Source organism: Acipenser ruthenus, chromosome 5 (genome assembly GCF_902713425.1).
Source record: "Acipenser ruthenus chromosome 5, fAciRut3.2 maternal haplotype, whole genome shotgun sequence".
Lineage (NCBI taxonomy): Eukaryota > Metazoa > Chordata > Actinopteri > Acipenseriformes > Acipenseridae > Acipenser > Acipenser ruthenus.
In genome coordinates, this window is record NC_081193.1 from 6,967,278 (window position 1) to 6,982,741 (window position 15,464).

The window sequence follows — 15,464 nt, forward strand, 5'->3', positions numbered from 1 at the left end:
ACATCTTAAAGCACTGGAACGTCAATTACAATATTGTTTTTTCTAAAACAAATTATTCAAATTCATGGTTTATTTGTACATTGAACATTTAATAGGTAATGCATGCGTCTCGCTACTCCCCCTTGATCAGAGCTGCCAGATTAGCTTGTTTTGAAAGCATCTAGCAGGTAAATGTTGTTGTCTTTTGGTGGTTTGGTTATTTTTGACTTTTTATCGTGCATGTTTTTTTTTTCTATCCTTTCTATTTGTGAGGTCATCTCCAGCGCAGAACTTCAGTCACCACAATGCCCTATCTAGTATATCTCCTCCTTGTCTTCAATCATCACGATGCCCTGTGTACAATATCGCATCCTCCGTGTCTTCAATCACCACGATGCCCTTTCTAGTATATCTCATCCGCCCTGTCTTCAATCACCACAATGCCCTGTGTACAATATCGCATCCTCCCTGTCTTCAATCACCACGATGCCCTTTCTAGTATATCTCACCCTCCCTGTCTTCAATCACCACGATGCCCTGTGTACAATATCGCATCCTCCCTGTCTTCAATCACCACGATGCCCTTTCTAGTATATCTCATCCTCCCTGTCTTCAATCACAATGATGCCCTGTGTAGAATATCACATCCTCCCTGTCTTCAATCACAGTGATGCCCTGTGTAGTATATCACATCCTCCCTGTCTTCAATCACAGTGATGCCCTGTGTAGTATATCACATCCTCCCTGTCTTCAATCACAGCGATGCCCTGTGTAGTATATCACATCCTCCACCCCCCAAGGCTTTTTTATCTGGAGCTCTCCACCCGATAAAATTCCGAATTACACAAACGCTCAGTTATTTTTTTATTCGTCACCAATTTAAGAACTGTATCAGAATGAAAAAATAGAAGACTCTTGCACACTGTATTTAGCCAAATCTCACTTTTTTATTCTTTTAAAAGAAAACAGAAGCTAATGTTTCAGTGCAATTTTAATTGTTTTTACATGTATCTTTTCTTTAATCAACGTGTAGCACTTATTTATGCTTTTGTAATATATATTAAATCTTAAAAGCAAGGTCAGTCGTTTATTCCAAACCCTGGGTCTGTGCACTTACCGATATATAAAGCAGTGCTTATGGCCATAGAATGCACTTTTGAAAAACACGTGTAATATAAAGTGAAAATAAATATATTATTTATAATAATTAAAAAATTATTTTTAAAATCAATGTTTTTAGATAATTTTAAATAGCTTTCAAACCAGCACTGTTTTTCTATTTTTCAAACTGGGGGCACATGCATATACTTCAGAGGATCCAACATGAGCTGCAAGGCTTTCTTTTTTTAAAACAAGTGGAAATGCACAGACTGTCTAATTAATGTCTTCAGACAAATGAGCCTGTGCTGCCTCTGTCTGTCTCAGGAGTAGCTGTGACATCCCTCTCACGCGTCACAGCTTCTGGATCCTTTGCACCCAGGTGTTTGTTCAGTGTTGTGCACTCAGTCCCCTTTGGGCATGAAGTTTAGTAATGAGCAAAATCCTGCTGAGACTTGGCTTTTTGCAACCTTTTTTTGATTCTCCTGCTGTATTCACATCAAGTGTATTTGTAGTGGAAGTCTGCATCTTCTTTTGTTTTTTCTTAAACAAGATTTAGTGCTTTAGTGCTCCCCTAATTCCTGTTTTAATCAGGAATGAGTTGCAACTAAGGTGCCATGTGTACAGAACTTGATCAGTCAACTTGGAAGTTTTAATTCTGTACTCTCTAGGTTGCTTAATATGTTGTGTTTATTGTTAGGCAGAGTGTACAGCCTTCAAGCAGCTTGTTTTGAGTATGGAGTGATGATGAAAGACTGTTTTGAGTATGGAGTGATGATGAAAGACTGTTTTGAGTATGGAGTGATGATGAAAGACCAGAAAAGCCTTGCCAATTAATAGGGAATGTTCTTTGTTTTTCAATTCTTTGTCAGACTGCTGATTTTGTTGAAAGAAGAAAGTTAGGATTCAGCCCTTACAGATCCAACCCCCAGAATGTATTTGAAGAAGAGTAATTGGTGTCCTACTCTAAAAATACCACTTGGCCCTTATTTTCTCAGGCGATTTGAAAGAAAATCGTTTCTCTGCTGAGCGGGATGAGTACGGTGCCGACACCATGACGGAGATCAACATCGTTGGACGAATTGTGCTCAACGTCTGGAGGATGATGAAGACTGAGGTATGACTTGATTTAACAATGAATGTCAGGCAGGGCACTATTTAATGTTCTACTTGGTATGGAATAGCAGCATTATCTTAACTAATGTATACTTATTGGTTACATTCAAATCGGTCATTATATCCTCGTGACTTTTTTAACTGAAAAGTTTAAATGCATAACTGGTTTGTTTTGTGTGTGTTTGTGTAGGTGACACTGACAAGCTACAGCTTTGAAAATGTGGCCTTTCATGTTCTACACCAGCGTTTCCCCCTCTACACTCCCCGCGTTCTCTCTGACTGGTTCGACAGCAAAACTGACCTCTACAGGTTGGGTTTATTGAAATGAATATCTCTTTAGATGACTGTTCTGTGCAAGAGTGCTCAAAATATTTATATATCCAGTTCTATATGACCATCAAAATGAAGGCTACCGTAAGTTTTACATGTGTGTGTTGGAGACGCACTAAAGCTGTTGGCCTTTAGTACGTCACTCTCATGTTTAAGTATACTTGCCTTCAGGGCCCATCCTAGGCTGGATTCTGTTCATAGTCAACTTCACATGTCAGGACAGAGGCAATAAGCCCTCACTTAAGAGTTAAGTACAGGAAGTTTTACATGCTACAGTTGCTTTAACAGTAGAAATACATATTTTTATTTTATTTTAGACATAAACGTGAGAAATCTTTGGATAAAGTCTTTACAAGATTCCGAATATTGAAACATGTTTATAGTAAATCGTCATCTGACACCGTGGTCACAAAAAAACAAAATCTGAAGAAACAACTGAAGGGTTAGGGGAAAAATTTGTGTTGAGAACGTGTATTTCAACTGTGTATACAGATTTGAGTCCGTGGTGGCTGTGAACCGGTGTGGTCCCTTCTTTTTGCCAGGTGGAAGATGGTGGATCACTACATCAGCCGTGTGCGTGGGACCCTACAGATGTTGGAGCAGCATGACCTGATCAGCAGGACCAGTGAACTGGCCAGGCTGTTTGGGATCCAGTTCTATCATGTGCTCACAAGAGGTTCTCAGGTCAGGCCGGTTCTCTTCAATAAGTGCACTGGACAGTTAAATGAATTCTCAAAAAACTAACATTGATGACAGTAAGTTTAACTGTTAGAAATGTATGAAGAAGATTTTTAAATACTCATTTGTAAGTGATTCTGGGATTGACAGCATCATTTCTGAAACTGATGATGCCATTTTTTTTGAAGATTTACAACTTCTTTCACAGATCCCGATTAGCACTAATCTTGGACTACCTAATGTTAGTTTATGTACAGAAGTCCTAGATTAGTTTTAGGTGGTGTCTGTGAAACTAGCCAATCATGTCTTGATGAAAAGCAGTGAGACATTTCAGGATGTGTGATATGATACATGCATGTTGTATATGTACCGGGTATTGCCCTTCATGCAGCCATGTGAGTGAGGGGAGCCCTGTGTAACACGTGACCTGTTGCCCTGCCTGTCTTCTAGTACCGGGTTGAGTCGATGATGCTGCGGATCGCTAAGCCCATGAACTATATCTCCATCACCCCCAGCACACAGCAGCGAGTTCAGATGAGATCCCCTCAGTGCATCCCACTGGTCATGGAGCCTGAGTCTCGCTTCTACAGCAACTCTGTGGTAGTGCTGGATTTCCAGTCCCTGTACCCCTCCATTGTCATAGCCTACAACTACTGCTACTCCACCTGCCTGGGCCACGTGGAGCACCTTGGGAGGTGAGAGAATCACAACACTCTGAAATGGTTTCTAGATCCATTTCTTTAATACCCTGTATATGAGCACGTTTACTTCATTGGCTTCTTCAATTAAATATCTGGAACTAGACAAGCTTAATCGGGCCAAACGGCCTCCTCTTGATTGTGTAAATGTTCTTATGTTCAGGACCTACACCTTGTTACTATTTTTAGTTTCCTTGTAAAAAAAAAAATATGAATTGTGTAAATCCAGATTTGTAATCTTTTGCGAAGTATTTAAGAATGGGACCTCTATCAGCTGTAGTCCTAAACCTGTCCACAGGAGAGAATAATTACAGTTCAGTCTTTTATTACTCTTTGTGTGTTTCAGCCACGATGAGTTCAAATTTGGCTGCACCTCTTTGAGGGTACCTCCGGATCTGCTGTACCTGCTCCGCAATGACATCACTGTCTCTCCCAATGGGATTGCATTTGTGAAGGTAACAGGATCCTTTATTGCTGTGTGTGACAAATTAAATCTCAGCTGTTCAGTATCAATAAACACACCCCATAAAGGCTCTCCTCAACAGAATAATTGCTGTCCTGTGAATATAGTACTTTAGAACGGAAACCTTTTGCTCCGGGACAATTTTTTTAAGTTCTAAAGAAACTTTTTTCACAGAATATAAATGACTAAAGCGCTGTCCCATTACCATATTTCTCAATCTACACCCACTTATTTGAATTGACTGGAAGAGATCAATGAAATACAGAAGCTTCTCACTTATTGCAGAGTCAATAAAGGTTATTCAGTGGGCGTCCTAACTTTTCTTCATTAAGGGGCAATCGAAATCTTACAGTAGTTCATAATGAAGGGCTAGCTTTCTGTCTAACACACAGCATGCATTCCCATAATACACAGAGTCAAGACCCATCAAGGTAAAAGCTGGGGCAAATCTAAATATTGCTTAGTCAAAGAGTGGTAGAAGTGACTATCTTAAATAGGATCCAAAATAAAAGCTTTTGTGAAACAGAAAACCAATCTTTGCCAACATGAATTTAATTAAACTGATACATAACGTTCTCTTTGTGTATAATGTTTGTGACTGAGCAACCTTGGATAAGATCCAGTATATATAACACACACCTCTCCTGTCCTAGCAAATTGACCATGGTATACAATATACAGTGCATAATACTATACCATTAAAATATATACAGTAATCTGCAAATAGCAGCAAGATTTTGGTCTTCCCTGTGCTTTCTTTTATGGTTTGTTCTTTTTCTCCTCTACTTATGCAAAGTCGTCTGTGAGGAGGGGTGTGCTGCCCAGCATGCTAGAAGAGATTCTCAAGACCAGGATCATGGTGAAGCAGTCCATGAAGGCCTACAAGCACGACAAAGCCGTCACACGCATGCTGGACGCTCGCCAGTTGGGTCTCAAGCTCATCGCCAATGTCACGTTCGGCTACACTGCTGCTCACTTCTCTGGGAGAATGCCGAGTGTCGAGGTGAGAGAGAAACACCCCATGAGACATTCATCACAAAGCCTTTAAACCAAAATATTATTTACATAACTTTTTTTTCTTTAAGTAAATCTATTAAACATACATAACAATGAACACATAACTCTGTAGGTTGATTTAATTGTCTCAGAAGTTAGCTTGATAAATCTCATTTTCCTTTCCCTAAGAATTTGAACTTAACTCAGACATTAACTCCTTGGCTACAACTGCATTTTTTTTAAATCTCTATCTAAACAAAGTGTGCTGTTTTTGCAGCGTTAAAGAGCCAGTGACACGTCCATATACGTTAGAAAAATATCTGGAAGATGTGCCGTTTCTTATATGCCTCGATCACTTGAAATTACTTTCAGTACTTTTTTTGGAACTTCTCTGGCAACTCCAGTCTGTCCCGAAGCTTGGTGGTATTCACATTTGTGTCTGCCGTCTCAGAATTAGCAACTTCATTCTTCCTGGTCACTCGAGAGTTCCTCCAAGTGAACATTTATAAACAGTCACTGCTGCTGCAGTCTGCCTGCGGTCACGTGCAGCAGAGTATGCTGTGGAAGTGTCTCCTGGTGACACCAAGCAATGCAAGCTCCTGCTGGCAATAGGTGTCATCTGGTATGCAACTGATGAATGAGTTCAATGGCCTATCGCTTTTAGAGGTTTTATTTTTGTATTTTTAGATACCATGTGGAAGGGTAGCGTTGCAGTTAATGCAAGCGGTGGGAATAGCAGACGCAGGAGACTTTTAGAATAGCAAAATAGTTGAACAAAAGAAATGACACACCCAAACAGCTATCCTGGTGCAGGGACAGGGAGCACAGCCTGCTGCTCTTAGTCCTTCCTCAAAACTAACTCCCAAGACCCGTGTTTCAGCCCTACATGTGGCCAGGTCAAATTTGACAATTAATCAGTTAGAACCTGAGCACCTTCTACATAGAAAGAAACAGGCTGTCTGTCTGTCACACTTCAGACATCTGGAGACCACAAGTAATGTACATTTTATACCCACCTGTCTTGGATGGTAGTGCATTGAATTTCATTTTTCTACAGTGAAGTGATTACTGACTGTGGAGCCTGTGGCAAACCCATTTCTATATGCATGTCTTTGTTTCTGCAGGTTGGTGATAGCATTGTTCACAAAGCCAGGGAGACACTAGAGCGTGCCATCAAGCTGGTTAACGATACTAAGAAGTGGGGAGCCCACGTTGTCTACGGAGACACTGACAGGTAATGTGCTCTTAGCTGACACAATTGTTACTGTGTGAAATGAGCCTTAAGAATTCTTCATTCAGGCAGAAACTGCATGAAAGTGATAAATAGGAACATCTGTCTGTCTGTGGTGTTTTTTCTTGTGGACAGGTTTAGGACTGCAATTGATAGAGATGCCATTCTTAAATACTTCGCAAATGATTACAAATCTGGATTAACACATTTTATATTTATTACATGTACATGTAATGTCTTTGAACACCCATACAAGACAGTGTTACAGCTCCAGAAATAGCTGTCACTTTGCCCTCTAGCAAATGTCATTGGGACTGATGGGGATAGCTACAGTGCCTATAGTAAGTATCCACCCCCCTTGGACGTTTTCACAGTTTGTTGTGTTACAACCTGAAGTCTTGATGCATTTAAATTGGATTGTTTTTCCTTTTATTTACAAAACCTACTCAACACTTTGAAGAGGCAAGAGACGTTTTATTGTGAAACAACAGTTAATGAAAAATAAAATAAACTGAAATGTCTTGGTTAGATAAGTATTCACCCCCCTGAGTCAATACTTGGTAGAACCACCTTTGGCAGCAATTACAGCTGTGTCTTTTGGGGCAAGTCTCTACCAGGTTTGCACATCTGGATCATGCAATATTCGCCCATTCTTCTTGGCAAAATTGTTCAAGCTCTGTCAAGTTGGATGGGGATCGTTGGTGGACAGCAATCTTCAAGTCTTGCCACAGATTCTCAATCGGATTCAAGTCCGGGCTTTGACCGGACACTCTAGCACATTCACTTTCTTGTTTTTAAGCCACTCCAGTGTCGCTTTGGCTGTGTGCTTGGGGTCATTGTCCTGCTGAAAGGTGAATCTCTGTCCCAGTCTTATGTCTTTTGCAGACTGAAGCATGTTTTCCTCAAGGATTTGCCTGTATTTAGCTCCATTCATTTTGCCCTCTACCCTGACAAGCTTCACAGTCCCTGCAGATGAAAAGCATCCCCATAGCATGATGCTGCCTCCACCGTGCTTCACAGTAGGGATGGTGTTACCTGGGTGATGGACTGTGTTTGGTTCGTGCCAGACTTAACGCTTTGCATTTAGGCCTAATAGTTCAATTTTTGTTTCATTGGACCACAGAATCTTTTGCCACATCTTTTCCCACATTGCTTTTTGCAAATTCCAAGCGGGATTTTTCATGGGCTTTTTTCAGAAATGGCTTTCTTCTGCCACTCTTCCATACAGGCCAGATTTGTGGAGTACCTGAGCTATTGTTGACACATGGACAGTTTCTTCCATCTCAGCCATGGAACGCTGTCTTTCAGAGTTGTCATTGGCCTCTTGCTGGCTTCTCTGACCAATGCCCTTCTTACCCGGCTGCTCAGTTTGGGAGGACGTCCTGCTCTAAGCAGATTCTGGGTGGTGCCGTATACCTTCCAGTTCTTAATGATCGACTTGACTGTGCTCCAAGGGATATTCAATGCCTTTTGAAATCTTTTTATACCCCTCTCCTGATCTGTGCCTTTCCACAACTTTATCCCAGTGTTGTTTTGATAGCTCCTTGGCCTTCATGGTAGTATCTTTGCTTTGAATGCACTACCCAACTGTGAGACCTTACAGAGACAGGTGTATTTAATCTGAAATCATGTGAACCACTTTTATTGCACACAGATGGACTCCATTTAACTTATTGTGTGAATTCTGAAGGCAATTGGTTGCACCTGAGCTTATTTGGGAGTGTCATAGCAAAGAGGGTGAATACTTATCTAATGAAGACTTTTCAGGTTTTTATTTTTAATTTATTTGTCCCCCCCGCCCCCGCCATTTTTCGTCACACATTGAAAGTGTTGAGTAGGTTGTGTAAATCAAAGGAAATAAAATCCCATTTAAATGCATCAAGATTTCAGGTTGTAAGACAACAAACTGAAAATGTCCAAGGGGGATGAATACTTACTATAGGCACTGTATACTAACACTGCATATGAGAAATGCAGTATGCAAAAATTAGCGGTACAGCAAATTCCACAAACTCTGTGATCAATATAGCTTAACTTAGTTACTTGGAGTCACTGGGTCATGTATCTTGCTTAACTTTAATGGGAATAAAGAGGTCATAGCCCTCTGATGCTGTCTACATTGTCACACTGGCTTTGATTGATGAAGACTCCTAATAGATATGTGGAAGGTGCTTTAAATTTACCACTCGGAAGTGCAGAAGCGCTAATTAATACTATTAACTGCAAACCGTCACTCACTCCCCTGGATACCTCACTGACGACAGCAATGGGAACCAAAAAGTCATTGGAGTAGCATTGGAGAACTCCAGTACCTGAAATGTGTAGTGGTGGCGAACTCAGATATGGTTTTATGCAAGGAAAGCTTTGTGTCTTAAACTGCTTTGCATTTGGAGTTGTGTGTGTTACCCTGGTCTATGGCCGTGTTGTTCTCTACAGTGATCTGTACAGACCTGCAGTTAATACCGTGTTTCCATTGGCCCTTGCTGGCTGAGTTGACTGTTATTCTAACGCTGATTTTCATTTCCAGACAACAGCAGAATTATATATATGTGCATGCTTTTATGCATAGCTTGTATTAAAGTTAATATAATGAAGGTGTGCGTCTGACAGTATCAGTATATGCCCTGACTATTATTATTGGAACTATCAACCAATCTGTCAGCAAGGTACCTGAAGCCTATTAATAAAGCAAGACACCATTAAGTGAAGATGTACTTGAGTTTGTTTTTATTTTTATCAACTGCATCAGACGATAATAATGTTCCAGAGGGTGCATTTCTATGGCTTATTGAAAAAATGTAAATAAAAAAACCTGAGTCTCAACCAAGCTAACTTGCCAAAAACAAACTGTACAGGAGGGAGATTAAATGCTGGCCCTTTCCTTTAATCTCGTCCGTGCTGTGCTCTTCCTCCTCCAGCATGTTTGTGCTGCTGAAGGGGGCCACCAAGAAACAGGCCTTCAAGATTGGGCAGGAGATTGCAGAGGCTGTGACTGCTACCAATCCCAAACCAGTCAAACTGAAGTTTGAGAAGGTAACCTAAACGAGAGTCTTAAACAAGCATTCAAAACTGTTCCTGAAGGATTCATTTTGTTGCATTTTCAATAAACAAGGAAGCTTGTGTTCAACTAAACACACAAGTCTATGAAGTTCTTCCATGAAGTGAAATATTTGGGTGTTTTTGTTTTAGTAGCTGCAGTAAAAACTCAAAAGCGTTTCAGTGGGGTCACGATAAGAGTGACACCAGTAGTAAAGAGATTGGACTCTTGAGCTAACACTTTCTGAATAGTAATGTAGAATATAAGAAGTACATTTCAGTCTTCACTTACAGTATGATTTCCCCATTGGACCTGTGCAGGTGTATTTGCCTTGTGTGTTGCAAACCAAGAAGAGGTATGTGGGATACATGTATGAAAGTCTGGACCAGAAGGATCCTGTGTTTGATGCTAAAGGGATCGAGACAGTTCGAAGAGATACCTGTCCTGCTGTTGCCAAGGTGAACAAATAGGCATGAAAAAAAACAGTACTTAAAAAAATAAAGAGCTCTCTTTCGTAATAATGCATGTTTCCATGGAGATGTTGATTTTCCCAGGTATTCATTTTAATTGAAGACATTCATGTAATTACATGTCATCTGAAGTTATCAAAACTTGCAAGTAACATAAAAGTAGACATTGCCCATCCTAGCAGTATTTGTGGTATCCAGTCTGAGGTGTAGCATGTCGGAAACTTTTTTTTACTCATGGGGACTTATAATGTACTTGTGCCGTTTTGATTATAAAACCTCACACTTGAGCTTGAGCTTCAGGCTATTATGTAGCAGTACTGCCTGCAGCTTTGGGTAATAATGCGTCATTACTGCTGAAACTCTCTTAACCCTTTGCGGTCCATTTATTAATCGCGCGTCAGGCACGCCAGGTCTAATTAATTTTCACACGCGCAGTTAATTTTATACGCACTGTTTAAAAGTATTTTTTTTCACAGTCAAACGGGTTTAAATGGCCCTGCATATCAACAAAGCACACACTAGGCATCTCCAGCCCCGCCCCACCCTTTTGTTTGCTATAGCGTTCAGCTATGTAAGAAATAAATAATAATAATAATAATAGTCGTACATACCGATCGATCATCTCCAGATCACTCGTTTTATCACCAAACTCCTCAATAATGCGATCCAAGTCATTATTTTATTACTATAACATCTGAAAAAAGCTCTGCAAATGTCCATGATAGTCTCAGTGCGCTGATGCACTTAGCCAGCTTGTTTACTATGAACGCCCATTATCTGATACCTGATACCATGTATGACTATTCATGAAATACGCCTTTTTTTTTTTTTTTTTTTTTTTTCCCCACCCGACTTGTCTCGGCTCCTGTCGCTACCACTCGGCAATTGAATGGTTTTCTCTGCTTTTTCCGGAGAAAAAACGACTAAACACCCGTTTATTGCGTTGCTATAATGATGTCGGACCCAGTCCGACAAAGGACCTGTGAGGAATAATTGCAATGTCGGACCCAGTCCGACAATGGACCGCAAAGGGTTAATCCACAGATATAAAGTCAAATCCTGTCTGGAAATGATTATGATTGCATTTGATCTTTAGTAATAGGTTTCCTGCTTTATAATTATACATTAGAGAGTGCATTGCTGTGTATGTTGCATGCGGTGCACATTGTTTCATTGCTGTTATCCCTCGCAGATACTTGAGCGCTCCATCAGGCTGCTGTTTGAGACCCGGGATATCAGCCAGATTAAGCAGTATGTTCAGAGACAGTGTCTGAAGGTCCTGGAGGGGAAGGCCAGCATGCAGGACCTGACCTTCGCTAAAGAGTATCGAGGCAGCAATTCATATCGGCCTGGAGCCTGTGTCCCAGCTCTCGAGCTTACAAGGTACAGCTTCTCCAGATCCTCACTGACTCAACTGCTCACAAAATCTAAACAATGTACAAGTTGCACATTGTGGTGTGTTTTTAAACCATTTTTGGCACCTTTCTCCCAATTTCTCTGCATTTTCCTGTTACAAATTTCAAACTAGTGAAAAGGAGATACTCCTTGCATGGCAAACAGAATACGAGCGTAATTGTACATCAGCTGTTTGCTGAAGCATTGGGTGTTTTTTGTTTTGTTCCCCCCCTCCCAAGAATTAATATTTTGCAGACAGGTACCATTATCTGAATCTGGTAAAGCCATGGCTCATTTAATGCAGGTAGAATAACTTACAATTGTTCACTTTTGATCACAGTGTGAAATGACTACTGGTTTGTTAGATTTGTTTTTTTAAATGCTTACTGTTTTGAGTTTTTGTTTTGAGGTTTTATTTGAAAATATGAGAAGCAGATTGTATTTTTATCATTTTTCTATTTTCACTGTGGAGGGATCTGTGTAAGGTCACGATACATTCTAGCTTGCTCATACATCTAGCAAAAATATACACTGTTGTACTTAAAATAGAGCTCGCTGTGTAATGAGTAATAGCAAAGCCTGCCCTGCATGTAGGTCACATGCTCCTCAAGGAGGAGTATAGAATAGCACAACACCGTACACACAGCATGCAGCAACACTTGAATAGTGGCTAGATATTTAAAATCAGTGCCATATTTTACAGGTGCAGTCCTGTGGCATGCAAACACAAAACATTTTCTTTTCAAAGTGACAGCTTCTTGCAGCCAGTCTCATTGATTCAATACTGTAAAGCAAGCAGTCTATTTTGATTTACAGCCCAGCTTGCTTTAGCCGTAGAGACACTAATCGCTTCCTGCTCCCCCCTCAGACGGATGCTGTCCCATGACCGTCGTTCGGAGCCACGAGTCGGCGAGAGGGTCCCCTATGTCATAGTGTATGGAATACCAGGAGTGCCTCTTATTCAGCTGGTGAGGCGGCCCCTGGAGGTTCTGCAGGACCCCAGCCTGAGGCTCAACGCTGCTTACTACATCACCAAGCAGATCCTGCCGCCCCTGCACAGAATCTTCACCCTGATCGGGGTCGACGTCTTCAGCTGGTACGACCAGCTGCCCAGGGTAAGCTCTTGATTCCTGGGTGCCCACTTTTGATTTATTTCTAACATTATTTGACCAGAAAAGCAAATATTTGAAATGATTTGGCAAGGAGGAAGACTTATTATTTATTTATTTATTAGCAGACATCCTTATCCAGGGCGACTTACAGTTGTAAACAAAAATACATTTCAAGAATAGCCGTTACGTTTTAAGAATACATTCAGATAGAACCTTTTTTAATTGATACATCAGGGGATATTGTACACTTAGACTTTAAAACATTTGAACCATTTTTACATGTACAATGAAACCACAATTGCAACATTCAAAATGACAATACCGGTATACCAACATACCATTCATGGGAAGCACAGTTACATCATTAGCCTGGTTGGTAGTGTGTTTTTAATTGGCATTCAGTATCAATAGCAGCAGCCATTGCCACAATCCATATAGAATTGTGGAGAATGTGACAGATTTGACTTGTTGGTAGCCAGTAACGCTACACTGCTGCCATCTTGTGGTCTTACAAAAAAATAAGAGATGTTTTGCTTTTTGTTCAATCCATTTCTTATCTTTGTTCTAATATATTTAGTATGTAAACTTTTGAATTGATATATGCACAGCATGACACAACTTGTTACTTCATCCTTGTACAAACACCCCGCCTACCAAGCTACTGTTTCTAAATTGGGGGGGGGGGTGATGACATGTATGGGGGCATTTGTGCTATCAACTAAACTGATCGTTTTTGATCTTTTAATGTATATAAATCCATTTTATCAATGCTATAACAATGTTTGCACCAGTTACTGTTATGTTTATTTAGCAGACGCCTTAACCCAAGGCGATTTAGAGAGACAGTTGAATGTGTTTTTAGAATAATTTTATAAATTGGGAGTTTTTCCTGGTTTTTTTTTTTTTTTAATTTTTTTGGTTTGTTTTTTGAACCACCCAGATCCAGAAAGCATCCTCAGTGGCAGGGAATGATGAAGCAGGTCGAAAGGGGACGATCTCTCAGTACTTCACCACTCTGCACTGCCCGGTGTGTGACGAACTCACCCAGCTTGGAATCTGCAGCCGATGCCGCAGTCAGCCGCAGCACGTGGGGCTCGTTCTGCTGCAGAAGATCCGTGAGTGGGAGCACCGGCAGGAGCAGCTGCTCAGGGTAAGAGCCGACAGTCCATCCTGAGTCTGGGGAAGAGCACTACAAAAACAAAAATACCTAGAATACTAAAGACAAGCGTTCGCTCCCAAGAGACTGCAGCAGCATGGGAAGAGAGGCTTTATTTAATAAATGATATTTTATGGAAAGTGCATCCAAACACATTTATTCAGTTAATGTTAGTATCCTGGATTTAGCAGGGTGTGTGCTTTTTCATATTTAAATGTAATAATGTCTCCTTTTTTATTTTATTAACCTTTAATTATTCCTCAACTGTACACTAACTCTCTGCAGCTTTACAGTCTGCCATCCAGTCAGTATGTGATTTCAACACAATATAATAACCAGCTGGAGATGAATGATTCAGTTGGTGTCAGTGTTGTAGTAAAATTGGTAATGCACGTCTCTGGTTTCTGTACTCGACCAGTAACACCTGTGCAAAACACATTTACTTAAATACTGTAGCTTGAAGTTGTTTGATGGCCTGGGTTGTGAAATGGTTTACAAAGCCCAAGTGTTAAATAAATCCTTGTTTTTCCATTTCAGATATGCAAGAACTGTACAGGTTGTGTTGAGCGCCAGGTGCAGTGTGTGTCCCTGGCTTGCCCAGTGTTATACAAACTGTCCAGAGTAAGACGGGAGCTCTCCAAGGCACCGTACCTCCGGCAGCTTCTGAACCAGTTCTAATCACCATGCGCACACCCATCGTGGTGCTAAGTACAGGCGGATTCGACACACTGAACATTTTCAAATGGTGCTTTTGGCTTAACCTATCAGGTGGTTATTTAATTTGTTGTTGTTGTGCGTGTTTTTTTGCAGATGGGGAGGGCAGATGGCTCACCAGCTCTTAACAAGACGACAAAAACAAACAGTTTTGAAGCTGTTTTGCAGTTCTTATAATTTGCTGATTTACTATTATACCTTGCTGCTACTTTTGTGGACATGCCTTCTCCTAACCCAACATTGAGATCTTACCATTTTGAATATGCAAAGGTTTATGTTGGTCACAGACTAAAAAGGTCTTAGTACACTACTTTTTACATTTTTTTTTTTTTAACAAATTTGTAAATGCAACCCACGGAAGAAGACAGGCGACTAATTAACCAATGTTTTAAAATAGTCTTTTCTATAAATGCGATACAGAAAGCCTTGTAAATATGAGTATTTCCTTGTAAAGTGGCTGGTCAAGTTTTCATGTGCACCGGACTTTAAACAAAAATGAATAAATAAATAAAAGAGAGTATCCTAGCTGCTGTTTTCTTTGTTTCACAGTGCAATGTGTATGTGTCTTCATTTTATTTGATTGCTTTGCCTAAAAAGGATGAATTTTTGTTATTTTCTGGCTACCATTGTAGCACTATGGGAAGTGTAATGAGTGAAGTTGAATTTCAAAGGTTTTTGGGACTGTTGCAATAGTGTATTTTGATCATTTATAGCAAGAGTATGTATTACTGCTTTGTGCAAATGTGTTTTGTACACACATTTTTAGTGCTTTCTATATGCTCAAAAGTAAATGTCCCCTGCCTATGTAGACTAATTATATAATTTGCCAAACAATTGTACACATGAAATGTGTATTTGTATAACCTGTATTAAAAAAAAAAAAAAAAATGAAGGGACTGTGACTGACTTGTTCTCTAAAATTTGATTTTACTGTGACTGGAGGTTTAAATCATTTCATTGATTTAATAAAACTCAATGTATGGAAGTGTTA

The 15,464-nt window shown here is 40.2% G+C and overlaps 1 protein-coding gene across 1 annotated transcript in view; it reads left to right on the plus strand.

Moving 5' to 3' along the window:
• rev3l (REV3 like, DNA directed polymerase zeta catalytic subunit) overlaps positions 1-15,464 on the plus strand; it is a 56,818-nt gene extending 41,354 nt beyond the window's left edge. Inside the window, exons 20-32 of the mRNA XM_034003942.3 lie at positions 2,076-2,194; positions 2,384-2,502; positions 3,066-3,207; positions 3,652-3,896; positions 4,246-4,354; positions 5,159-5,365; positions 6,483-6,592; positions 9,508-9,622; positions 9,947-10,084; positions 11,289-11,479; positions 12,360-12,606; positions 13,544-13,753; positions 14,297-15,464. Of these exons, the coding sequence (XP_033859833.3) occupies positions 2,076-2,194; positions 2,384-2,502; positions 3,066-3,207; positions 3,652-3,896; positions 4,246-4,354; positions 5,159-5,365; positions 6,483-6,592; positions 9,508-9,622; positions 9,947-10,084; positions 11,289-11,479; positions 12,360-12,606; positions 13,544-13,753; positions 14,297-14,437 (2,093 nt within the window). The 3' untranslated portion in view covers positions 14,438-15,464. The remainder of the gene's footprint in view (positions 1-2,075; positions 2,195-2,383; positions 2,503-3,065; positions 3,208-3,651; positions 3,897-4,245; positions 4,355-5,158; positions 5,366-6,482; positions 6,593-9,507; positions 9,623-9,946; positions 10,085-11,288; positions 11,480-12,359; positions 12,607-13,543; positions 13,754-14,296) is intronic.